This window comes from Heloderma suspectum, chromosome 5, assembly GCF_057233095.1.
Source record: "Heloderma suspectum isolate Gila_16-S chromosome 5, 16-S_ref, whole genome shotgun sequence".
Lineage (NCBI taxonomy): Eukaryota > Metazoa > Chordata > Lepidosauria > Squamata > Helodermatidae > Heloderma > Heloderma suspectum.
In genome coordinates, this window is record NC_139462.1 from 45,454,586 (window position 1) to 45,481,300 (window position 26,715).

The window sequence follows — 26,715 nt, forward strand, 5'->3', positions numbered from 1 at the left end:
CTGCCTTTTTTCCTCTTGCAAGGAACTCAAGGTGGCTTACATTATCGTCCTTTCCATGTTATCCTCACAACAACAACCCTGTGAGGTAGGTTGGGCTGAGAGTCTGTGACTGGCCCAGAGTCACCCAGTGAGCTTCCATGGCCGAGTGGGGACTAGAACCCAGATCTCCCAACTCTTGCGCTAAGCAAACTTTGGTCAACTTTTCAGTTCAGGTTATTAAATATAAGGTGATTCTTAAGTGGTATTTGTTTTCAGCTACTCAGCACATATGTCAGAAGTGCAAAGTAACTACAGCAGATATTCCAAATCCATCTTAATGTAATACCTGTATTAGGCCAACCAAAAGATCACAAAAAACATGCATGTTTCCAAAACCTCTAGATCTCTTCATCAGGCAAGATGTTACAAAAAGCAGGTTTGGATATGTACCATATGTGGTGGGAACTGGGAATGCCAGTATGCCTATGTATTTTGGCAGCAATTGATCAATGAGATATCACAAACAGTAGATCATATCACTGTTAACCCTTTATTGATTGCATTTAATCTGACAGAAACCAGTTTACCTAGGATAGGAAGGCTATTGACATCAAACTTGCTAATTGCAGCTAAAATAGTTTGGGCTAGACACTGGAAAAAATCCCAACCTGCAACAATAAAAGAATGGCTGTTGAAGTGCATAGATACAGCAAAAATGAATAAATTCACAGAGGAGATTCTACGGGTTGTGTCAGCAGCAGTAAAATGGGATTCATTTGGCTGGCTGGGGAATGCTGGGAGTTGTAGGCCTATTCTCTGTCTAAACAAGTATAGGATTGCTCTAAGTGGAATAGATCTCAGGATCATATAAGACTGGAAAGATTTTTATTTCTGTGACCTAATATGAATTCGCAAGGTAGCGAAGTTCAGTGGAATTAAGGGAGTGATCCTAAGGCCGCTAGTCAGCAGCTAGACAGCCATAGGATACGTTGGTTTCTGGGAACCAACCTCAGACCCTGCGCTCTGAGGTTGGTTCCCTGAGAACCGACCTTCCCCACCTCCCACGCTGCCTTGCAGGCAGTTCAGAACGGCCCCGCACTCTGCACTCAGAAGAGGAGCATGGAGCAGCCAAAACTGGGCATTTCTGGGGGTGTTCCAGGGTGGGGAAGGCGGAAATGCCAATACGACATATCCATTGGCTGTCTAGCTGCAAATGCAGAGTGGCTGAAGTCTACCTGCAAATGCAGAGTGGATCGTCCCCTCCGCGCTGTTCCTGCCCTACATTGGATAAGTGGTCGCCTCCAAGTTCGGAGGTGGCCACCTATCCCGATAGGATTGCACCCTTAGTGTATAAACTCTATATGATTATTAAACTCTGGACATGGGTTGATTGTACTGATTTTGTTATAAATGTTTGTTCTGGGTAATTTGATTTTGAATAATTTTTTAAAACCCAAGGAAGTCAATATAAATGCAATGAAATCAAGAGCAGAATAAAACAGCCATAGTTTGAGCAACAGGGGATACGAAAGCTAGGCAAAATAAAAGGCTCTTGACAACTTGCCTAAAGATTAAGAGGGATGGGAGCCAACCAAACCTCTCTAGAGAGAGAGTTCCAGATCCTGATACCACAATGGAAACCAACATCCCAACCAACTAAGTCTCTGAGGGTGGTGAAGCACACACTAAAGTCTCTGATACTGAGTGCAGTTGGCAGGGGTGGAGGTGGGGGGATTATATGAAAGGAGGCTATCCAGTATCTTGATCCCAAACTGTTTAGGGCTTCATAGGTAAGAACTAGCACTTTATATAAGAACAACAGAAGAGCCATGGATCAGACCAAAAGCCTATCTGGTTCATCATTCTTTTCACATAGTGGCCAACCAGAAGCCCATGAGAAGAAGCCCAGAAGCAGGACATTAATTGTTCCTGGAAATGAACTGGGACCCAGTGCAGATAAAACAGAATAATATATTCCAAAAGCAGGCCTCAGAAGTCACTCTGGCTGCCACAGAGCGATTCCTGGAGATCTGCTGCTGTTAAATCTGTGTTTTGTTCCCTTAGAGTTATCAGTTTGAATGCAGTGATTTTAACATACTGTCAAAGCTGGTGGGGTTAAGTCCCCAAGTCATCAGGTTTTGGAGTGCATGGTGGCAGGGGGGGACTATAAAAATGAATTACCATAAAGAAACGTAGGCTTTTAAGTCTGTGCTCTGAAGAATTCAGGTTTGTGTTTATTGTGTGCAGTTCCTGTGTGCAGTTCCAACCAGCAGGTGGCACACAATTGGGCTTATCTTAAAAGATGAGCTGTATATTATGGGACACATCTTTCATCAGCAATGCTTTCTGCACCAGGGCAAAGGAAAGAGAGACTTCTGGATGTTCCAGTAGGCAGCTGTTGTCTAGACGTATTAAGAATAAGGTGTTTCTAGACTGCAGAAAGTGTCCACTGAAGGCCAGAATGGATACTATTGGAAAGCTGATGTTAAATCAAGGGCAAACATTTCTTTAATAATCATGTTAGAACACATTAGGGTGCAAAATATGAGACACAGTTTCCATTAACCTTCTGTGCGTCTGGTGTAGTTAATTAAACATCCTAACAGTGAATGTGAGGAATTTTAGTTCAGCTGTATACTTTAACTATGGAGTGGGCAACTTGTGGCCCTCCAGATATTTTGGCTTACACAACCCCCACCAGCTTTAGCCAACATAGTCAATGGTGAGGGATAGTGGGAGTGGTAGGCCAAAACATTTGGAGGGCTGCAAGCAGCAATTAATGGCCTGGACCACATTAAGACTGGAAAATGTATATTATATCCCCTTTGCATCCTGGACATCTCTTTTTTACAAACCAAATATAACATTTCATTATTCCTCCGCACCCAGCCCTAGAATGCACATCACATTCTTATCTGCTATAAGAACACAGACTCCCATGTGCTACCAAATATTAGCACAAAGAGCTGCTGGAAAAGTCCTAGATGTTCCACCCAACAACAAAGACAGCTTTAACTGCAGCTGTTAGAGGAACACCCCAAAGACCTAAGGCCCTAGCTCTTTCATGAGTGCATAAATGTCTATGTATTCCTTCAAGGAAAAGATGTGCACAGCATACCTCTCCATATTTGTAAATGTTTATCATGCAAGGAGCAAAAAGGCTATGGAGGGAGTGCTTCAGTGTGGTTCCAAGTGAATGTTCAGTATTTTAAACAATTAAGAGGAATGGCCCACAGCTGTGCCAAGGATTACTTACTGATGCTTGTCTTTAAGGCAATTGTGTCATTTACAGTCTCTTAATATGACAGGTCCAAAGGAGGAGCATTAAGGGGAAATGATGACTTTATTCTGTGTCTGGCTGCCCAGCAGTTTTGAGGGGGGAGTGGCTAGGAATTGTTGTTTGCAACCAAGTGGAAGTTAGAACAGGCCTTGATGTGATCCCCAGTACCACAAGAATCACCACAAGGAAGTTGCTATGGCTGAAGCAACAAATAAATAGATCTCAATTGAAGAACTTCATCTTTGGAGTTCAGTTGACCCTTGGCGTAGTGGCAAATTTTGAGGTGCAGGCACTCATCATGATTGTCTCCATAGCCACACCCCCAAGGAAAGTCCAACAATTCAGGCAGCTGTGTTGATCCATATCAACAAATCAGTTCTAGCAGATCCACCAAGAGCAGATCTTATGAAAAGCTTATGGGTCTTAATTGCTCTTTCAAGACCAAGCCACTGCAAAATGCTTCACATTAGAAGAGAGAACAGTATATTGTTACTGGGAAAATTCACTTCCCCCCAGCCACTGTGAGGATTGCAGCTAAACTCAGAGGGAGCAGGGAAGTCTGTGGGGGCTGGTAGATTATGTCATTATGCTAACAAAAATTGCTGGTGCTGCATACCTGTGGGTCCTGGTTCCACTACATCACTGCAATTAACACACTGAACATTGGCCAATCTTCAAATTGTCATATGGGTTTTTGGTTCTCCTGCCAATTCTCCAACACCAAAAGTGTATTGGTCCACACACTGGAAGATTGCCTCATAACAATTTTGTTGTTACGGATGAGATCTACCTATGCATTGATTGCTAATAATACAAGGAAGTAAATGAATAAGGCTTTCACTGAAATGGATACTAGACCAGCATTCCGCTGGACAGAGCAATAACTAATTTGTGAATGATCACTGAATCTGTTTCAGACATTCATGAATGGATTTTACCTTGACTTATCTGTTTCTGTACATTTGATTTTTGTATTTAGCTTACTGCAATGCTATGCTTACATAAGTGGAGTTGAACTTACCTTGTTTGTCCTGTTAAGAATTCAGTTGTTTCTGTATTTAGCTTTATAAATCCATTCATGAATGTCTGAAACAGATTCAGTGATCATTCACAAATGAGTTATTGCTCTGTCCAGTGGAATGCTGGTCTAGTATCCATTTCAGTGAAAGCCTTATTCATTTACTTCCTTGTATTATTGCATTCCTCCCCACCCCATGCACAATTTCAGGTATCCCTTTTCATCCATGGATCTGTGCAATGCCAAAAATTCTATGAATATGTGCAAGTAGGTATCTTGCTGGGCACTGATGAGCTCATTTCCTATCTCTTTGCAGAGATGTCCTTATTATATGTTGATCAATATAATGTAGTCCTTAGATATCCACTCAGTTAATGTGATATCACTCATTTCAGAATATTATATTATTTTATGGTCTGTGTCAACTATAAAAGAATGTCAAGATCTTATGTTAGTCCTGGAACTCATAAAACAATTTATCTTGCTTGTGCTTGCAAGGATAAGCTGCCAGTTCCAACAATGTAAGTTTCTATTTATGGCCTGTAGTGCTTTATGTGACTTGATAACCCAGGCCTCTTTCTTCTAACCATGCAACCTGAAATAATGCAAGGAATGTAAACTTGTTTTAATTCATGGATCAGTTGTGTTTGGACAAAAAAAAGTGAGGGCTACACTTCACACCTGAAAATAAGTATGAGAACTCCTTTTCCCCATATGTTTAATTTGTACTTCTATTGAACTGGTTTGCTTGAAAGAGCTTCAGATCAGGGAATTTACAAAGAATAGCTGACCTAACTGGCTTATAACTATAATTATGATGGTTTTCTTCAAATTTGTGTATAATAGTAGAAATGTTGCATAGTCCAAGTGAAAGGAGCTCCAAATCTGTAAGCAATGCTAACAAGATTGCTCCACTCTTGAAATCTACTGGTCTTTACCTCCTAAATTCATTATGCTTCTATCTCAATTCCATTTTATTAAAAAAAAGACAAATACCCTCTCCAGTGGGATAGCCTGCCTGGCCCACTTCAGATTTAGTTTAAAAGGAAACTGTTTCAACGGAGACTTCTCTCTTGGATCAGACTAAAGTCCCTGGCTTCCTTATGTTTGTGGCGGCAGCTGGATTCTCTCCGAGTCAAGAGTTGGGGTTCTAAAGTTATTTTTAATGCAGCTAAGTATGACTCAGGAAGCATGTGGAGTGGTGAGTCTTAGAGGGGCTGGAGGTGTCAGATTTAGAAGAAGGCATTTATTGTCACCTCAAGACTCTTTTGTTGAATTTTGCATTAATGGCACAAGTAACTAAAGCCTGGTCTGCATTTACAGCCAGCATAATAAGTGGTGTAGTGGAAGCAGGGCTAACCAGCACTTTTTGATTGGCAAGGATGCTGACATCATCTGCTGTCCCTCCCCCCCTCAGAATTTTCTCTTTGAGTTTAGCTGCCTGCAGTCCTCAGAGTAGCTGGGGTGGGTGGATGAATTGTCTCATCAACAATGTATAATTGTGAGCTATTCTTGCTGTGATGCATTGTAAAGTTTTTTAGGCTGGCTTGGTCTTGACTGGGTAATTAAGACCCAATCGTTTTACAAAAGTCCTGCTCCTGGTAGAGATGAAACCTGCTAGAACTGGTTTGTTGATATTGATCAACACAGCTGCCTGAAATTTTGGACTCTCTTTGGAGGCGTGGCTATGGGGACTGTCATGATGACCGCCTACACTTCAAAATTTACCACTATGCCACTGAGCATAATGAAACAATAGAATTCTGGACAGTACCACTCCAGACTACAGGTGGGCACTACCATTTCAGAATGATCATATATATCTATATCTATATCTATATATATATCTCACAAACACCTCCCTACAAGTTAAAAAGAACACTTGCACATCAGGAACAGACTACACAAAAGCTTTCTCCCTGATGTGCTAAATTATTACATGCAAGGAGTTTCCTACATACGGGAGAATTTAAAAAATGTAACAAGCCCCTCCCCTTCTGCCTACAGTCTGAACCAGTTCTGTCCATCCTGCCACCTCATTCTGCTGCATGAGTAGACAAAGGCTAACAAAGTGAATGTAATTGGCCAGTTTATATTAGCTAGTGCAAGCATTCATTCACATGAGCATTTCATCCCTAGCAGTCAGCTGTTGTTGTTTTATAATTATGGTGTTGATGCTTCTGCTGCTGCTGCTGCTTCCCATCATCATTATCATTTTGCTCACAGTATTATATGTTCTTTAGGTATATTGTCTGTGTGCTTTCATGTAAATGGCTTTTAAACTTTTTATATTGTATTTAATGTTTTAACTTCTGTAAACTGCCCAGACAGCTTTGGCTATGGGGTGGTATAGAAATGCAATTATGATTATGATTGTTATTGTTAATAACAATAATAACATGGGCAGAGCACTGCAGATCATGTGAAAAGTGCCTGCTGAGACCAATTTGGCTTTTTTGCACAGGAGCAGTACAAATAAGACTTTTTGAGCAGTTGCAATCGTATGTGAAAAACAGATCCTGTCTCAATGCAATGTATAGTGCGTTGCAGCAAGCGGCTATCACAAACTATGGCTGGGCAAGTAAAAGGCAGCACAGTATGACCAAAGAAAGGAAGAGAGCTGGGCTACAAGTTCAAATTGCTGTGCACATGAGCTACAATATTCATGCTCCTGCATTCTGTCCAGTCACCATTGGGTCTACTTCACGATCCTCTGCCTGTACCGATTTCATTCACCTCCTCTAGGCTTCTAATTTCACAGCTAGATGGGAAATATGCAGAAAAAGAAATTCTGTTCATATCAACTTTGATTAGGTAAAGGCGAAGTCAAAGTATCTAATTTTTATTCAATATGGCGAGCTTTTGTTTCATATACAAATCAGGGACGTAAGCAGCAACATCTATCAAAGCCTTTCCTCAGGTTATAGGAAAGGGACTAAATATAATTTATTATGAAAAGTCATAAAGGAAACCTCCAAGCAGCCAATGGAGCCCACCCACATTTTTGCCTGTAAAGGGGGAAAATATGTTAAATATCCCACCCTCTGTAAACGACGGGATTTAAACCTCTGTTCTTCAGGTGCATTGAGATTTCCATTATTTCTGTGGGAAACCCGCCACAGAAGCACACTTACAGTGCTCAGATATATAATATTCTCTTAAGGACTGAGCTCAGAGGAATCATATTCGTGCTGTTTGTCACTGGAGACAGCTGTGCACAGCTTTAACTGGCTGATTCCCTATGACCCCACAAAGCAGTTTTTCAACTTAAAAAAAAAGTTTATTTAAACAAAAGTCAAGGGATGAACAAATATTCAATACAATGAATGAACTCACCTGCTGGGCTAAAAATATATATATTAAGAACAAATGAAGAGCCCTGCTGGATCAGACCAAGGCTCCATCTAGTCCAGCATTCTGTTCACACAGTGGCCAACCAGCTGTCGACTGGGAACCCACGAGCAGGACACGACTAGGGATGTACGAAACTCACTTACCTTTTCGTGGAATCTTTTGTGGTGGGGGGGGATGGGGGGGAGGCGATCCGGTCCTCCCCCCCGGAATCCTCGACGGCCAGCTCAGCTCCGCGGCCAGGCCGCAGAGCAGCTGGCCAGGGCCATCCGCAGCCGGATTTCCAGCCGTGGATGGGCTGCTGCGGACACAAATGGCGGCTGCCATAGTGGCTGCCATTTGCAACCAGCCAGGCAGCCGTGATAGGCTACATAAGAATTTACATAGCCTATCACAGGTAAACCCCCCCCAAAAAACCCCAGCGTACGCAAATGGCGGCGGCTACAGCGGCCGCCATTTGCGTTCCCTATTTTTGGCCGATTTATCTTACGTCAATATTTACGTAGGCTAGAACGATGAAAAATAAAGGAACGCAAATAGCGCCCACTACGCTATTTGCGTTCCCCCTTTTTTCGCCATTTTATCTTACGTAAATATTTACGTAAGATAAATCGGCGAAAAATAGGGAACTCAAATGGCGGCCGCCGTAGCCGCCGCCATTTGCGTACGCTGGGGGGGGTTGGGGGGGTTAGCCGTGATAGACTATGTAAATTCATACGTAGCCTATCACAGCTGCAAGGATGGTAATGGCGGTGGCAGCAGCCCAGCCGCGGCCGGCCAGGAGACCAGCCGGAGCCGCCGCCAGAGCCACCGCCGCCAAATCCGCCGCCAAATCCGCCGCCAAATCCACCCCAGGTAAGTGCTGTCCTGGGGGGAATCCGTGGGGGGGCAGGGGGGTGGGCCGTTCCGCCACGGATTTCGGGGGGCTGAATGCCGGTGCATTCGGCCTCACTGAAATCCGTGGCGGAATTCTCCGCCATCCCTAAGTGCAACAGCACCCCAGCAACTGGTGTACACAAGCTCACTGCCTCTGGTACTGGAGGCAGCACATAGCCATCAGGACTAGTGGCCATTGATAGTCTTCTCCTCCAGGAGTTTCTCCAGCTAGCCCCTTTTTAAAGCCATTGTCTTGCCAATGGCAAGGGTTCTTTTTGGATTCAGGAGCAATAAGCACACAAGTGAGTTGAAGTCAAAGGATTTTATTTAAAGCAGGCAAAAGGATATCCAGAAGAATATACAATACCAAGCAAGCAGTCCTCAATCAGTTGTCGGGAGCCCCAGGGACGACAACGAGGAGACCCCAGTCTACGGCCGGCATGCAGCACCTTCCCGGTCAGGTCTGCATCAAAGCTCCCTTTGGGCAAACTGCAAGGCTTTTTTATACCTTAATCTCTTGAGTGCTATGTGCCGCTTAGGACAGCACCTTAATTAATCACACCTGTTGTGCTTAAGCCACCTGATGACGTATGTCATATCTGTACCACTCAAAAGATTAGGCGAAGCGAGTGGACAATAGCCAGATGGTACCCTCCCGCATTCCAAGGCCATCCCATCGTTCACGTCATCCTCCCACATTCGTGCCATCCCCACCTGCAACCAACTCTGAAAACTGAATTTCACACTAAAGGCCTTAAGGAGGCCAAAGTATTAAGGTCTTCCAGGAGACATGGGAAGAGAAGGAACAACTGTGGCACACCATCCCTATCTCCTCAATATACAATAGTCTTCCAGTGGTTTTCCTCTACATTCCACTCCTTGGTGTGCGCAATTCTTCTTTCAAGTCCTATTGTCTGTCTCCTGCCTCATTTCGCCAAATGAGGGTCTGCACTTTTATATACAGTTGCTTAACCCTAATATAAAGAACACATACTAATATCAGCCCACCCCTGTAACCTTTATACAATTGCCTTGAGTACTCGGAAGCCACTGCTTCTGTGACAGGACTTGTTGCTCACACAATGAGAGGGTAGTCACGTTGCCCTTCCCAGGTGTCAGCGGCAGCATGGATTTTGATAGGGAAGCCCTTTCCCGAGCAGGCAGGCCAGATTGTGCCCAGACAAGCACTAAGAATGCTGGCCACATTAATCTCATTCTTATTCTATATGCAAAGAAATAAAACAGAAATAAAGTTACTACACCTGTACATTACACATCATGTTCCTTTTAGCAATACCGGCAACATAAGTAGGGTAACGAAAGTTTCGCATTCAGAAGACTTCCAGGCCTGAAAAAGTGCCATGGAGCTAACGAATCTTCCTATGACAGGGATTCTCTCTCCGGCACGCCAGTAAGCAGTAGCTTAATGTAGGGCACCCCCCAAAGTCCATCCCAATCGGGCAATTGCCTCAATTGGATGGAGACTAAAGCAGGACACTCCGGGTGCGGTCCTTGCACTAGGCCAACACCCCCCACTGGCATTTCTATGCCGTGACAGTTAAGAGAGCATTGTGAGGGCATCCATCCCATGCCCAAACCTGTTTTTGCCATTTTCTTGTCATACAGGTATCTGGTCTTAAGAAGTGCAGCTAGTTGGGCCTTTTTGTGCATGTTTCCGGCAGTGTGCCCCAGCTCATCTTCGCCATGTTGCGGCAACACGTAGGGGAACATGCATTTTAATCATTCTCGACGCTTCAGTTTAGCTATGTCGAGACAGACAGGAGAGGTGGCAGTGGCTAGCAATACCCAATACGTAGCCCCTGGCCCTTTACTGAGAACGTCTCCTGTCTGATCAGGTTGATTTGGATACATCACCTATACCTTCTGCCCTGGGGTTAGATCCTTGTCTGTGGATCTAAATCCTTTGTCCCCTCTGCTCGTGGGGTTACCAGGACCTGCTACCTCTTGGATAGTAGGCACACTCAGTTTTTTACAAAATAGCTGGGCTATATGCTGCCCAGTGGAAAGGGCTACATCCTCTGCACTTATGTTATGTAGCAGCACCTTTAGTTCACCCTGGAAGTCGGAATTCACTACCCCTCCTAACACCTGTATTCTCTTAAGGGCTAGGCCAGATCATGGCGCAATTCGCCCATAGGTTCCACAGGGGACGGTCACCCCTATGCCAAGGGGTACAGTGACCCGCCCTCCGGCAGGTACTACCACCCCTTCTGGCATTGCAAGGTCCGCCCCTGCACTGTCTGGTGTTGCCCAGAGGGGCAGGATTCCATACAGCTGGGTTTTCCATACCATGAGGTGCTCCACTGGTGCTGGCGCTACCAATCCCACCATACGTTGCAGAGGTGTTTGGCCAGCCCCTAGGGGGCGGCTGTTCAAACTCAGCTTGTTCCAAGACTGTCCTCCACCTTTTTAAGGTATGATCGGGGGTCAGCTGTTTCAGCTTTTGCTTTAACAACCCATTCATCGGTTCAATCAACCCAGATGCTTGTGGATGATGGGGAACGTGGTATATCCACTGGATATTCCACTCATTGGCCCAGTCCCTCACGTCTGCACCTGTGAAGTGACTCCCATTATCAGACTGGATTTTAATGGGTGCCCCATATCTCCTGAACAGAAAGTCCAATCCCTTGATTGTACTTTGTTGTGTAGCTCGGGCACATGGGTATGTTAATAAGTACCCTGAATAGGTATCTACCATGGTTAGTAGATACTGCCACCTTCCAAACTGGGGCAGTGGACCTACATAGTCCACCAGCCATATCTGCCCTGGCCCCCCTCCTCTGTGCAGCTGCCCTAGAGGAACCTTCGGGAGGGGCATCTGCTTGAGCTTCAGGCACAATTTACATGTAGCAACTGCGGTGGCTGCTGTATCCACAGGGCAGGGAATGCCTCTATGAATAGCCCATTCCCGAGTTGCCTTGGCCCCCAGGTGCCCAGACTTTTCATGTGCCCATCGGGCCAATGTCAGCATCTCCTCCCCCTGGTCTAGCGTAGGCAGGGCTGCCTGCACTTTAGCCAGTTGATCAACAGCCTGATTGTACAAAGCTTCAGGTGTTCCTGAGACATGCCCATCCACATGTCTAACATATACTGTGATTTGCTGGAGCAATTGAATGATTTGCTTCCAGAGCTTCTGACCCCACAAGGGGCGGTTATGTATGCAAAACTCATCTTGCTTCCACTTGGGAAGCCAGGTTGTCAATCCCTTATACACTGCCCAAGAGTCAGTATATATGTACACGGTATCAGATTGTTGTTCTACCCCATGTTCAATCACCATCATTACTGCCATTAGCTCGGCATATTGGCTGGATTTGCCTCATCCAGCACGGGACAAGGTAACCTGCTTTTTAGGATTGATGGCACTGCCCTCCATACCCTTTCATTCCCCTGGTATCTGGCAGACCCATCTGTGAACCATGTTTCAGTGAGGCTCACTTGAGCATAGGGTGGGGCTTCCAGCACTGGAGACTTGTCTATCTCTGTTACAGGGCTCTCTTGCATCTCTTCCCCAGTGGGGGTCAAGGCTAGCACTTACTCTTGGAGTGTACTTATGCCCTGAGGGCCCGGTTTTGCCCGCTCTGCAATATACCACTTCCATTTGATTATGGAAGACTGTTGCGCCCACCCCACACGTGGACGCAAACTGATCTTGGGATGCTGTGTCAATCAGAATGGAGAAGAAGGCATTAGCTAAATCTATCACTGCATGCCACACCCCAGCGTTCTTTTCTAAGTGTTCCAGTAATGTTACCATGTCAGGTACAGCTGCTGCCAGGGGCGGGGCATGCTTATTTAACTGGCGGTAGTCTACCGTTATCCTCCAGGACCCATCGGGTTTCTTCAGGGGCCACACCGAGGAGTTAAAGGGGGACACCGCAGAACAAATGATTCTCACCTCTAGAAGCCCCTGAATTGTCTCAGAGATTTCTTTATGCCCTCCTGGCAACTGATACTGCTTCATGTTTACTGGGCGGTCAGGCGGAGGGATGGTCAAGGGTGTCTATTTAGCCTTTCCCACTACTATGGCCCGAACTCCAAAGGCAAATCGACCCAATGGGGTCTGAAATGTGTGTCCCTTTAATAGGTCAATGCCTATGATGTACTCAGGGACTCGCGAAATTAATACATCTGCCACAAATGGGCTGACTTTCTCAAAGCCAATCGCACCCGTACCCCTGTGGTGCGTTCCTCCCCATCCCCGTATGCGTTAATGTATACAGTCTCTCCCATGTGCTTATTTGGATTTTCATGAATTAAAGTAACCTCTGCTCCCGTGTCAAGCAGAGCCAAAACTCTTCGAGTGTTCCCGCTGGACCAATAGATTGTTAAGGGAAAATGTGGGTGCTGGTCTCCAGGGATGGCTGTCTTTATTAGCCTTACCTCTGAAACCTTGCCACACCCCTAATCTATGGGTTGGGGCATTTGCCATCCCCCCACCCCTTCACCTGGTAGCAGGGGATATAAGTGGTCCTTGGGTGGGGCAGTTGGGGTAGCTCCCCTCACCTGTGGGCCACCCTTGTTAGCCTCCCCCTGATCTGCACACTTCTTCTACATTTCAGGTGGCAAATCTGTCAGACCTCTGGCACCTGCGCCCCCCAAGCTGCACCTGCCAAGCTCCCCCCCCCCACTCGCCGGGCACATAGACTTATACAAAAAAAGTGCTGTGTATCACCCATATACCCTAGTTTCACAGCGCTATTTTGCGTATAGGTCTATGGGCAAGCGCTGCCAATTGCCATGTTTTTTAAAAACATGATGATCGGGACAGAGTTGAACAGGCCCGGGTAAGTTGCGGGCTGCTTACCGAGTGCGGACGAGGGGCTCATCTGCAGCCCGGAGGGCCAGCAAGCAGGAGGACAGCTCGGATGGCACTTGGAGAACCTGAGCTGGGATGGGTTCTCAGATCCCTCTGAGAGTCCTGTTGTTGTTTTGGGTATGTCTCTGTATGGTTCTGCATTATTTGTTACTGGGGATGGATGAATCTGTCAGTTTCTGTTTCTTTCAGTTTCTCATTTTCATCATCTTAAATTCGGTTCATCTCAAACTTTGTGCATTTCTCCATTCTTAAGTTCAGTTCATCCTAAACATTGAGATTTTTTTTAAAGCTTGCATGAAAATTCATAAGCATTTTTGTGCATATTTTTCCTAATGCCGTTTTTTTGTATGCATTTTTGCTTAATATACCCATTTTTGCAATCAATTTTCCTAATATAATGCAGTTTAAAAATATTGTTTTCCCCAATATACATATTGTTGTGCACCTTTTTTGATTGGAGAATTCTATTGCAAAATTTGGGGAAGTGTGAATTTAGAAGGACAACTGAATTTTGGTTCACATAGTCATTCAAAAGTGCTGAATTAAGTACATTTGCATTAATCGTTTCCCCCCACCCCATTCCTATTCATTAGTAAATTTGGATCTGACTGCAGTTCCTACCTGATACTTCCACAGAAATGAAAGCAAACAAAGAATCTAGTTGCTCACTATTGAAAAAACAAACAAAAAACCACTGGCTCAGAGATTTTAGAAATTCTGTGTTTGCATCCCCCCACCCCACCCCCACATGAATTATATAATCAGATTTTATTTTACTTTTAATTTGTTTTAGATTCGTAATAAGAGCAAAGCATCCAAAGCTGGGCTATGTGAAGGTGATGAGGTGATATCTATAAATGGCAACCCTTGTGCTGACTTGACCTATTCTGAAGTTATCACCCTGATGGAAGGCTTGGCTGACACTCTCCAGATGCTTATCAAGAGGTAAAGGAAATTCACAGGCGTTATATATTCTGATACAGCCATGCACAGTCTTCGATGTTACTGATTTTGGGGGGAAAGCTTGACATTTTGTATGTCACTCATTTATTTACCTATAATGGTATTTATAGGCCACCTTTTAGAATGTAGTCTGTAACAAAACATCTCAAAAGAAATAATGATGATGATAATGATGATAATAATATACCATTGGCCATGGCAGCTGGGGAAAATGGGAGTCAGAATTCAACAAGATGAGCCACTGAAAGCCAGTGCTGATCAGGAGTTCACACACAGCCTCCGTTGCTTTTCAAATGAGGCCCTCCAATCAGATTCACTGCAGAGCATCAGTTGGGCCTATCTATACAAGGAGGCACGCTGGCAAGGGAGCCAACGCTCCGAGCATGAGGAGCTCCTGTGACAAAGCGTTAGCAAACAAGCGAGTTAAGCAACTGTGCTAGTTTAGCATCACAGCAAGGAAGCCAGGGCAGTCAGCTTTTTCCTCCCTATTCCATACTCACAGTAAGTAAGTGTAAATAAATACCTATAAATCATTTCCCCATCTTTTCATAGTAAACAACTAAGTTTTCCTGGGAAAACATACCAAATAATAATTAAAAAAAAACAGTTATGAAGTAGAAAGCCAGCAGGGGGGCAAGGCCTATCCAGTGTATTGCACTGAGTGCCACATGTACGACTATCTCCCTGCTGGATGGAAGTTGTGGGTGTAATGAGCTCTTGGCTCTCAGGGAACAAGTACGTTCCCTTGAGGCCAAGGCTGCTGACCTAGAGAGGCTAAGAGAGGTTGGTGGATGAGACCTTCAAAGACCTATTAGCTGTGTCCCACTCCCAGGGTGACAGGTGCTCTGCTGTCATGGAAAATGTGGGTCTTGAGGAAGGAGGGCATCATTCTGAGGAAGAGGGAAATGATCCCTTAGAAGGGACCCATTCCTCAGAAGATGAACAAATATCCTCTCACACTGAGGATGTGCCTCTGGGGGGAAAAGGGGGCTTGTGGTAGTGGGAGATTTGATCATTAGACACATAGATAGCTGGGTTTGTGATGGGAGCGTAGACCGCATGGTGAATTGCCTGCCGAGTGTGAAGACTACGGATATCACGCACCGTCTAAATAGCCTAGTATTTGGTGCTGGGGTGGAGTCAGTGGTTGTGGTCCATGCTGGTACCAAGGATGTGGGGAAATATAGTTATGAGGTCCTGGAAGCCAAATTTAGTTTGCTAGGTAGGAGGTTGAAATCCAGGACCAGCAAGGTGGCTTTCTCAGAAATGCTACCTGTTCCATGGTCAGGGCCAGCCAGACAGGCAAAGCTGAGGAGTCCCAATGCGTGGATGAGATGGTGGTGCAGGGAGGAGGGGTTCAGATTTATTAGGCACTGGGGAACGTTTTGAGACAAGCCAGGCCTGTACAAGAGGGACGGACTCCACTTTAACCAAAATGGAACCAGCCTGCTGTTGCTAAACATGAAAAGGGTGGCAGAGCAGCTTTTACACTAAACCCTGGGGGAAAGCCAACAGGAGCTGGGAAGCATCCGGTTCAGGTTAAATCATCCCAAAGGGATAAAGAAGAAAATGTTGTTGATTGCCCAAATGTAGAAGGGGACAACATAGGCCAGGACTACATGGTGGAATGTAATAGCCAATCAAAGGGGCCAACGTCCCATAGCAAAAGATGCACACGCCAGAGGCATCTGGGGAGGGACACTGTGTATAGGTGTTTTTATGCAAATGCTAGAAGCCTCCAAGTTGGAGTGCTTGATTTTAAAGGAAAACCTGGATATAGTGGGCATTACAGAAACCTGGTGGAGCAGAGAGAACCAGTGGGATGCAGTCACCTCTGGATATAAACTCTATAGGAAGGACAGGGAAGGGCGTACTGGGGGAGGTGTTGCCCTGTTCGTCAAAGAGGGCATAGTGTTGAGTGGACTAGAACACCTAAAAGGGGTAGGCTCTTCCACAGAAGCACTGTGGGTGACAATACCAGGCTCCAAAACTAATTTAGTGCTAGGAACATGCTATCATCCCCCAGACCAGAATGCTCAGAGTGACCTTGAAATGGAAAATGAAAAAAGGGAGGCCTCCAAACAAGGAACTGTTGTAATAATGGGCAACTTCAATTACCCCCACATTGATGGGATAAATGCATGTTCCAGCCACGACAAAGAGGTTAAGTTTCTCGATGCCCTAAATGATTGTGCCCTAGAACAGATGGTCATGGAACTGACCAGAGGGGAGGCAACCTTGGATTTAATCCTAAGTGGTGTCGCCCAGGATCTAGTACGAGATTGAAATGTTGTTGAACTAGGGATGTGCGGAACCCCTACCTTTTGTTCCGGGGGGGGGTCCACAGGGGCGGAGGCGATCTGTCGTCCCCCCCCAGGATCCTCTTGAACGTCTGTGCATCCGCTGGGTTCCGCAGACCAGCACACCTGCTGCCATTGCCGTTTTGCTTTGAGAAAGACAGCTGCAAATGGAGGCTGGATTCCAAAGAATTGGAGTCCGCGGCAGATTTCTCCAACATCCCTATGTTGAACCAATTGGAAATAGTGATCACAGTGCTGTCAGCTTTAATATACTGTATATTTAAGTGGAAAATTGCCCAGGAAGTCCAACACAGTCACATTTGACTTCAAAAGACAAAACTTCTCTAAAACGAGGGAACTGGTGAAATGGAAGTTAAAAAGAGATTAGTCAAAACCACAATAATAGAAGCCCAGCTAAAATGTATACCACAGGTTAGGAAAGGTAGCGCCAAGTCCAAGAGGTTGCTGGCATGGTTAACGAGCAGTGTTAAAGGAGCTATTAGAGAAAAGAGAGCTTCCTTCAGAACATGGAAGTCTTGCCCAAGTGAGGAAAACAAAAGGGAGCACGAGCTTGCACAAAGGCGGTGCAAGCAAACAATAACAGATGCAAAAAAGCATTTTGAAGAGCTTATCGCTAACAACATCAAGGCCAACAATAAAAAATTCTTTAAATATATCAGAAGCAGAAAACCAGCTAGGGAGGCAGTTGGACCACTGGATGACAATGGATTTAAGGGAGTACTGAAGGAGGACAAGGAGATTGAGGAGAAGCTGAATGAATTCTTTTTGTCTGTCTTCACTGCAGAAGATATAGGACAGATACCTGTGTCTAAACTGATGTTTCCAGGAAGAGAGTCTGAGGAGCTGAGGCAAATAGTGGTGACAAAAGATGAAGTTCTCAACCTTATTGATAAACTGAAAGCAAATAAATCACTGGGCCCAGATGGTATCCATCCTAGAGTTCTCAAAGAACTCAAATATGAAATTGCTGATCTTCTAACCAAAATATGCAACATGTCCCTAAGATCAGCCTCTATACCAGAGGACTGGAAGATGGTCAATGTTACACCAGTTTTCAAAAAGGGATCCGGGGGGATCCAGGAAATTACAGGCCGGTTAGCTTAACATCTGTTCCGGTTAGATTGGTTGAAGGCATTATTAAAGATAACATTAATAACCGTATAAAAGTACAAGCCCTACTGAAAAAGAATCAACACGGGTTTCGCAAAGGTAAGTCCTCTCACACTAACCTTTTAAAGTTCTTTGACAGTGTCAATAAACATGTAGATGGGGTGATCCAGTAGACATTGCTTACTCGGACTTCCAAAAGGCTTTTGACAAAGTCCCTCACCAAAGACTCCTGAGCAAACTTAGCAGTCATGGAATAAGAAGACAGGTCCTTTTATGGATCAGTAACCAGTTAAAGAGTGGAAAGCAGAGAGTAGGAATGAATGGTAAATTCTCCCACAGAGATCTGTATTAGGACCAATGCTTTTCAACCTGTTCATAAATGATCTGGAATTATGAGTGAGCAGTGAAATTACCAAGTCTGCAGATGACACCAAATTATTTAGGGTGGTTAAAACCAAAAGGGATTGTGAAGAGCTCCAAAAGGATCTCTCCAAACTGAGAGAACGGGCATCAAAATTGCAAATGCAGTTCAATGTAAGCAAGTGTAAAGTGATGCATGCTGTGGCAAAAAATCCCAACTTCAAGTATAGCCTGATGGGATCTGAGCTAGCAGCGACTGACCAGGGAAGAGATCTTGGGGTTGTGGTGGACAGCTCAGTGAAGAGGTCAACCCAGTGTGCGGCCGCTGTAAAAAAAAAAGGCCATGTTAGGCATAATTAGAAAAGGAATTGAGAATAAAATTGCCAATATCATACTGCTCCTATACCAATCTATGGTGTGACCACACTTGGAATACTGTGTCCACTTCTGGTCACCACACCTAAAAAAAGATACTGTCAAGCTGGAAAAAGTGCAGAAAAGGGCAACTCAAATGATCAAGGGGCTAGAGCACCTGGAGAGAAGATTGGGATTGCTTAGCCTGGAAAAAAGGAGGCTAAGGGGAAACATGATAGAGGTGTACAAAATTATGCATGGTGTGGAGAATGTGGATAGGAGACATTTTTCTCCCTCTCTCAAAATACTAGAACCCAGGGTCATCCCATGAAGCTGATTGGTGGGAGATTCAGGACAGATAAAAGGAAGTACTACTTCACACAGCACATAGTTAAACTATGGAATTTGCTACCACAGGATGTAGTGATGATCACCAGTTTGGATGTTTGTAAAAGGGGGTTGGACAAATTCCTGGAGGACAAGGCTATCAGTGGCTACTAGTCTTGATGGCTATGTGCTACCTCCAGTATCAGGGCCATTGAGCCTATGTACACCAGTTGCTGGGGAACATGGCTGGGAGGGCACTGTTGCGCTCATGCCCTGCTTGTGGGTTCCTGGTCAACAGCTGGTTGGCCACTGTGTGAACTGAATGCTGGACTACATGGATCCTTGCTCTGATCCAGCATGGCTCTTCTTATGTTTTTAAGATGTGGAGGGCCACGGATTGTTTACCCCTGTTATAGGCAATATATCTGTGCAATCAGAGCAAAGGTTAATAGTTTTCCTTATATAAATAATAACATTTGAGTTCTGGGGTTGCGATGCATTTTGATTTCCATGGTGAGTGTCCCCACAAAAGGAGTGCTGCTTTGTGGAACAATGTCTGATCCTGCTCAACAAATGACAAACTCTGTGTTTATTGTTTTGCAGGAGGGGAGATTGTATAGAAAATTTCCAAGTATATCCATAGGCAGAAGGCCTTTTAAGGGGCAATTTCTCTCTATGTGTGTCTTTCTGCATCTCTCTCTCTCTCATTCTCTCTCTGCACACACACAGTCACTCACACACAGATGCAGACACCGAGTTACCAATAAAGGCTAACTTTTATCTGGCTTACCCCCAGATTTCTATCCTACAAGGAAATGTTTATGGATTCATAGTTTATATCTACTGAGTACCAGAACTGATTGCCCAAGTAATGCAACATGATAGAAACCAGCTACAACACCAGAACTTCATAAATTGAGATGTCTGAGAACTTTTAGGAGCTCCAACCATGCTCTGATAGTTGTTATAGATTGGTAAATCCTGTTTCTACCAACTGGTACAGATGTGAGCAATTGTGAGGTATTTTTGTTTACACCATAGGTTTTTGGGGCCAAACAACAACAAGTGAGCACTTTTGCATCCCACATGCTCATTGCTTCTGCTTTCAATCAACAACCCAGGAATGCCCCATTCCTGGGTTGTTATTGGGATATTATTGTGATATAGAGTTAACCCAACAATCACTATGGTTGTTTAGCCAGGGTTGTTTGTTCCGTATTCAGATGTCAATAGCAACCCAGGATTGGGGCATTCCTGGATTGTAAATTGAAAGTGGAGGTGATGAGCGCACAATGACTGAGGCTGCTTACTGAGGGCCCAAACAGACATTACTTTAAATCTGTGTCTAGCAGGTACATCTCCTTTTTCATTTTTTACTGCAGAGTAGATGCAGGGGAGGCAATTTGGATCAGGATCTGAGAGTAGTGGGGGGTAGGAAGCTTTCAAGATCCGTATCAGATGCCTTTTAATCTAGAGTAAAAATGAAAAAAAGTCAAAGCTATTAAACAAAGATTGAAAGTAATGTCTGTTTTGGCCCTGGGACTGGCTGTTTTGAACATATTACTCCAGTGCTGCATCTGGAATCATTTCTGGCACTGATTCAAAATGTTGGTGCTGATCTTTAAACCCGTAAGTGGCTTAGGACCAGTCTAACTGAAGGAGCACCTTCTCCCATAGTTTCCTGCCTGATTCTAAGAACGTCTTCAAAGGTTGTTTTCTAGCACTGTGCCACATTTTTGAACCTACTTATTTTTTACCATTTGTTGTGGGGAAGGGGCAAAAAGAAACTGCACCTGAAAACTGTGGGAATGGGTGAGAATTTTGGAGAAATTTCTCTGGGTGCAGGGCTTCAGTGGTTACCTTACTGTAAGGAGGTGGCAGAGGTGTGTGTGTGTGCTCTTTCTTTTACCATTTCCACACTCCACCCCATTCTGTCCTTGCAGCCTCTCTGGCTGCTTGAGCTGCTTGGAAAGCCCCCAGGAGGACTTAGCCAGGACTTCCCTCCCCTGGGGCTTTCCAGAAGCAGAAGCAGAAGAACTCTCTCAGCTTTCAGGCACTCAGCAGGCAGCAACATTAGAAAGCCCCAAGGCAGGAAGTCCTGGCTAAGTCCTCTAGGGAGCTTTCCAAGAAGCTCAAGCAGCCGGAGAGGCTGCAAGGACAGAAGAGGGGGGATATGGTAAAAGCAAACACACGCTCCAGCCACTTCCTTACTGTAAAGTAAGCACTGAAGCTCTGCACTTGAGAAATTTCTCCAAAATTCTCAGCAACCCAATGAAAGAGGCAGAAAAATGACTGCCTCTTTTGCAGGGAAATGAATTGGTTGCAAAAGGGCAGGTAGTGTTTCAGCGCAGCACTACTCTTTTCTGGGTATTGTCGGCCACATCTACACTAGATGGATGGATGGATGGATGATAGGCTAAGATCTTCCTTTTTCGGCAGGCATCTAATCTGTAATTTGTTGCTTTTATTATCAGTTTTACTGCTGGCTCAATATTTTTAATAGTTTAATATTTCATTATTTAATTGGCTGTATAATTGTTTTTGGTTGTTATCTTATTGTTGCTTTGGGCTTTTATGATTGTAAACTGGCCCAGGGGCAATTGTTAGTTGGGCAACGTATAAATCGAATAAATAAATATATATCTGGAGGGTTGGGGAAGGCTACACTAGGGATGCTTCTGTACTAGAACCCATTGGCTCTGTTGGGGCATCGCTTTCCTGCAATAAACTGTAAGTGGTATCCAACTATTTTCACAAAGCACAATATAGCACTATATATTAACTAGCAATGCCCTTCCCCATGCCCCAAATCCTCCCTGCTCACAGGTAAATTCTATTCCCTAGTGAAGTAAAAAAAACATTTTGCTCAGAGATTCAGTCCATTTTATTGCTTCCTATAGATCCCAGCTTGGGGGTGGGGGATTAGTGAGTAATTTCCCCATGAATAGACTCTCTATGAAGTAAATAACATCATTTCACAAATTTAAAAAGAAAAGAAATGAATGAGAGCTGCCGACGGGAAATCCACAACCTGCACTCATGTCCTGCTTGTGGGTTTCCTGTGGGCAGCTAGTTGGCCACTATGTGAACAGAATGCTGGACTAGATGGACCCTTGGTCTGATCCAGCAGGGCTCTTCTGATGTTCTTATGAGAGGAAATCAGTACTTAAATATTGATTGATTGCAGTTTTAGACTGTCTAATAACCATAGGTCCCTGTGCACATAGCTAGGGATGTACGGATTTTGTTAAATCTGTTCCATCTGTGTTTCACGGATTGTCAGGCACCTTTCATTCTGTCATTGGCTCATTGATGGAAATGGACTCCCCCCTCCTCCAGAATTTCATTCTATTTGTGCTAATTCACATTAGCGCTAATGCCTACTTGCACAAATGCATTAAATCCACATTAATGCAGATTAGTGCATTCGTGCATGTGGACATTAGTGCTAATACACATTTGTGCTAATGTGCATTAGCACAAGTGTGAATTAGCGGGAATCCCCCCAAAACTGAAAAACCAGTCTGCAAATCCGCGTGACTCAGAAAAAGCCAGTTCACTGGGGAATCTACAGGTCAGATTGCTAGAAATCCAAACCCATTAGAATCTGTTGCAGATTTCTCCAACATCCCTACACACAACAACAATATAGCATAAAATATAAACAGTAAACAATGATAAAAATAGCACATAATAAAAACAAGGTAAAACCAGTAGTGAAAGGTAAAAACATTGCAACACATAAAACCAAAGTAAAACCTTTTGTTAAAAATTTTGTTAAAAATTTTGAATTTGTTAATTCAAGACGAGGCTGGACAGCCATCTGTCAGGGATGCTCTGACTTGGATTCCTGCATTGAGCAGGGGGTTGGACTCGATGGCCTTGTAGGCCCCTTCCAACCCTACTATTCTATGATTCTAAAAGGCCTGGGAGAGTAAAAAGGCTCAGGTTGGCATCAAAGGTAGGCATGTTTGGGCAACTGCCAAGGATCCACATCCCAGCAGAAGCCCACTGACAAAAGCAGAAACCCTGGAATTGTTTTGCAAAAGCAAAACCCCTGGAATTGTTCCTGCTCTTCACCATTGCAACCAGCTTGTTCACTTGCCTCTTGCTCTGGCCCAGACAATGGTGGGGGTGAGAAGGAGGAACAGTAAATGGGTGCCACCACTGAAAAGGCCCTTTCACTTGTAGCTACCCACTTTACCTCATTAGGTGGTGGCAGCTAGAGGAGGGCCTCAGACAATGATCTTAGATAAGGAAGGTGAGGCTTCTTTGAGCTACCTGGCTCCAAGCCATTTAGGGATTTAAAAGTGTATTGGGCCTGGAAATGCACTGACAGCCAGTATAGATGGCAAAGTACTGGCCCCATCTTCCTTCCACAAAGTTCATGCTTTTTTTCTTGGGGAAGGTAGAGGGACTGGCAAGCAGGACAATGTTGTAATAGAGACTCCTCTAATAGCAGAAGGACTAGAACAACATATCTGAATATAAAATGCAATCGAAGCCCAAAGCCTCTAACTGCAGCTAGCCATCTTGACAACAACATCTATCTAACAATAAGCAGAGTTCTTCCCAGACTGTCTCTGGGAAGCTGATGCCCCTCCTACAGTTATTAAGGGAGCAATCCTAACTAGATAGGTGGCCGCCTCCGAACTTGGAGGTGACTGCCTATCCTAAGCAAGGCAGGAGAGGCACGGGGGGTGGGATCGTTGCCTCTTCTGACTTGCTCTTTTTTGCTAGACAGCCGTTTTCGGCTGTCTAGCGGCAGGGGGTCTGACCGGGACAGGAAGCTGCCGTAGGACACATTGGATGTGTCGTACACGCAGCTCCACTCTCCCCGCCCCAGAACACCCCCCCCAGCCCCTCCCCTTTTCAATTGCTCTGTGCTCCTCTTCCAAGTACAGAGGACAGGGCTTCTCTGCGCTGTCTCTGAGGCAGCACGGATGAGGGGGGAGGTCAGATTTCTGGGAACTGACCTCTGAGCAAAGGCTCCGAGGTTGGTTCCCGGAAAGGAGCATATCCTATGGCCCTCCAGACAGTGTCTAGTGGCCATAGGATTGCTCCCTCTGTCTTCATTCACCACAATCTGATTTCTTGCACTTTACCTCATTCAGGATAGCAGTGGAGGTAGCGCCCAGGCCAAAGGGGGCTTGACCTAACTTGAAACATGGCCAGACATTTCACGCAGAAGGAATTTGCTTTTTGAATTTGCCCTCCCTTTGAAGACTCAAGCCACCTCCAGTTTAAGTGCTGAAGTCTAAAATCCTTAAACTATGCTTTGTGGAATAGTTCCACTGACTTGTGTGAGAGAAAAACTCACTCCACCTCCCCCCCATAACACAAAATATTAGAAAGTGTTCTCCTTGCCCATGTGACAAAGCCTAGGTGTCTGACTGGAAGCATGTTCTTTTCTTCTTTCTTTCTTTCTTTCTTTCTTTCTTTCTTTCTTTTTCTCCCCCCCTTTTAAAATAAATCTAGAATTTAATTAAAAACCAAAACCAAAACCCAAAACATTGTCATAAGCCTTTTAGAAATGTTGCAGTGCTGTTGATTACCTTTTTCCCAGAGGGAAATGACAAAAACCCATGGAATCCATCTTCAATGTGGTACCAAGTGACTGGAACCCCACTGGCCTCCAGCTGTTTCTTGTAGAGGATACCATCATCCCTTAGAACATCATACTCACAGGTTACAATGCATGTCTTAGGAAGCTGGCCAAGAACCACATCTTCTGCCATAAGTGGCGAGAAGGTTGTCTCTAAAACTTGCTTCACCACTTCATAGACATCTTCTAAGAAGGAAGTGGCTGACTGTGGCTTGTAACCCCTGACCTTAAATTCTTTGGGGCTGTTCTCTGAATTGATCCATTTCCTAGTTCTCATTTTTATGTCACTGGGAACATGGCATCCCTGTATAACACTTTCTAACACTGACAAATCCTTATTGAGATATCGCAAGGCAGCACAGACTACATTTTCCCAATACGTGATTGGTACAACTCGGTTTTGTTGGTAAGAAGGCAAGTTGAAATCTACTGCCTGAAGACCAGGATAGATCAAAACCTGAGCCAGTGGCTTTGTGAGATCAGATCTACTCACTAAAGCTTGGCAAACAGAGGCAGCTAAATTTCCCCCAACGCTGTCCCCAGCAACAATAATGTGAGCAGGATCTACTCCATAGTCTTTTGCGGTCTTCATAAAGTGTATGCTGGCACTGGCAGTCAGGCAATCCTTAAACTAGGATGGGTATTTCTCCTCAGGTGCCAAACGATAGCCAACAGACACAATCACTGAATCACTTTCTTTGGCAAGGTACCGACATACATGATCGTGGGAATTGATACTCCCAGACATCCAGGCTCCTCCGTGGAAGTAGACAACTCCTCTCCTGCTTTGCTCTGATTTTGACTCTCTTGGCTGGTAAACTCTCACGTGGATGTCCTCAAATGTTAGGTCCTTAATGTTGAGTTTGGGGTCCTCCCCTAGTTCTTTTTTGGATCGGGTGTAGCGGATGAACTGAATCTCACAGCAAAGGGATAGGTTCTCTAGAATCTTGCCCAAACAAGAAGAAAGAACCATGAGCCAGTTAAGAATACGAAGCTTCATAGGTTGGTCAATTCCAGGAGGAACCTCCGATATAGAGAAGTCATAATAAATGACCCAGGCTAACAACAGCACAAAAGGAATGATCAGTATTTCAAAAATGATCACCAAAAAGGTATAGCTTAGCTCCATTTTCTCTTTAAAGTGATGTGTTCCAGCTGGCTGGAGGTTCCAGATTCTTGATATCTCCAGTGCCTATTGTTCTCTAGAGATGCAAGCAAGGTACCACAGGAAATTGAATCATTTGTGAAGCTCTGGTTACAACAGAAGCACAGGAATCCCCAGAAGTCTTTTAAAAGGGACATTGAGCAGGTGACGTCAATAATATGCCATTTAAGAGATTAGGAAGTAAGAAAGATTAGCAAAATGTGACCATTTCATCCATTCTGTCCTTGGAGTCCATGTGGAGTTGTTTGCTTACTTCCACTACCAATGGCAGAGGTTCAGGAAAACCTGACATAACAAAGATTATCCCAGATTACTCAATGCAAAGGCATGCCAAAACAACCACCAATTGCAAAGGATGCAGTGGGGTGGGGCAAATTATACAAACCATGCATAACCATTTTATGATTTCTATAACTAGAAAAATGAAGTCACATGGCTGACAGAAATTGTATGGAATTGGTATCTAAGCAAGATTCATTTAGATTCCTCAGTTGTTTCTTTGTATCTAACAGAACATACCCTTATTTTTCAATATTTAGGGCCAAATTAGACGTGAGGCTGTACTTTCACCTAACCAAAAAAAAAAAAGCTTCTATAGGGGTGGCAGGGCTAGGAGACAGGGGGGAGGGAAGAATGGATGAAATTAGCCAGGATGTGAGATCCACTGCAATTTCCACATGTCAGCCAATAGGGATGCCTTTCTTATAGCATGTGTGCCTTGGGTATCTTGACTTATAAATTTGTGGGCGTTTTTCTTTTTTAAAACACTTTATTTAATCATACACACACATGCGTGAGCACGAATGATACATAAGCACTCACCCAATACATGTGTACATATCTTTATCAACAAAAAATCAGATCAGGGAAAATGATGAATATGGATGAACATTATCTCTAAAATTATCATTCCAAAACATGACAAAGACACTCCATCTTATCCTAATGTTTGCTTCTTTAGCCTTAAATAATGTTCATTTCATTATTATCGCCACATCCCAAATCCTGAAGAAACAATCAAACAGAGGAGAGGCAATACCCTTTTTTCTAAAATGAAGCTATTGAGATTTTTGCTGTCAAAAGATTAATTACTAATTCCACATCCATGTTTTCCACACAATCTTTTAAATAGTTAAGGAGTATACTAAGCACCCCCTTCATGG

General features: G+C 44.4%; 1 protein-coding gene and 1 pseudogene across 2 annotated transcripts in view; one reads left to right on the top strand and one right to left on the bottom strand.

Moving 5' to 3' along the window:
* SYNPO2 (synaptopodin 2) overlaps window positions 1–26,715 on the top strand; it is a 180,763-nt gene that overhangs the window by 112,691 nt on the left and 41,357 nt on the right. The window contains exon 2 of the mRNA XM_084855912.1: window positions 14,141–14,292. Within this exon, the coding sequence (XP_084712038.1) occupies window positions 14,141–14,292 (152 nt within the window). The remainder of the gene's footprint in view (window positions 1–14,140; window positions 14,293–26,715) is intronic.
* Window positions 24,241–25,516, bottom strand: LOC146343838 (arylacetamide deacetylase-like 4 pseudogene; annotated as a pseudogene). Its single transcript, XR_014792049.1, has one exon. The product of XR_014792049.1 is annotated as an arylacetamide deacetylase-like 4 pseudogene (transcript).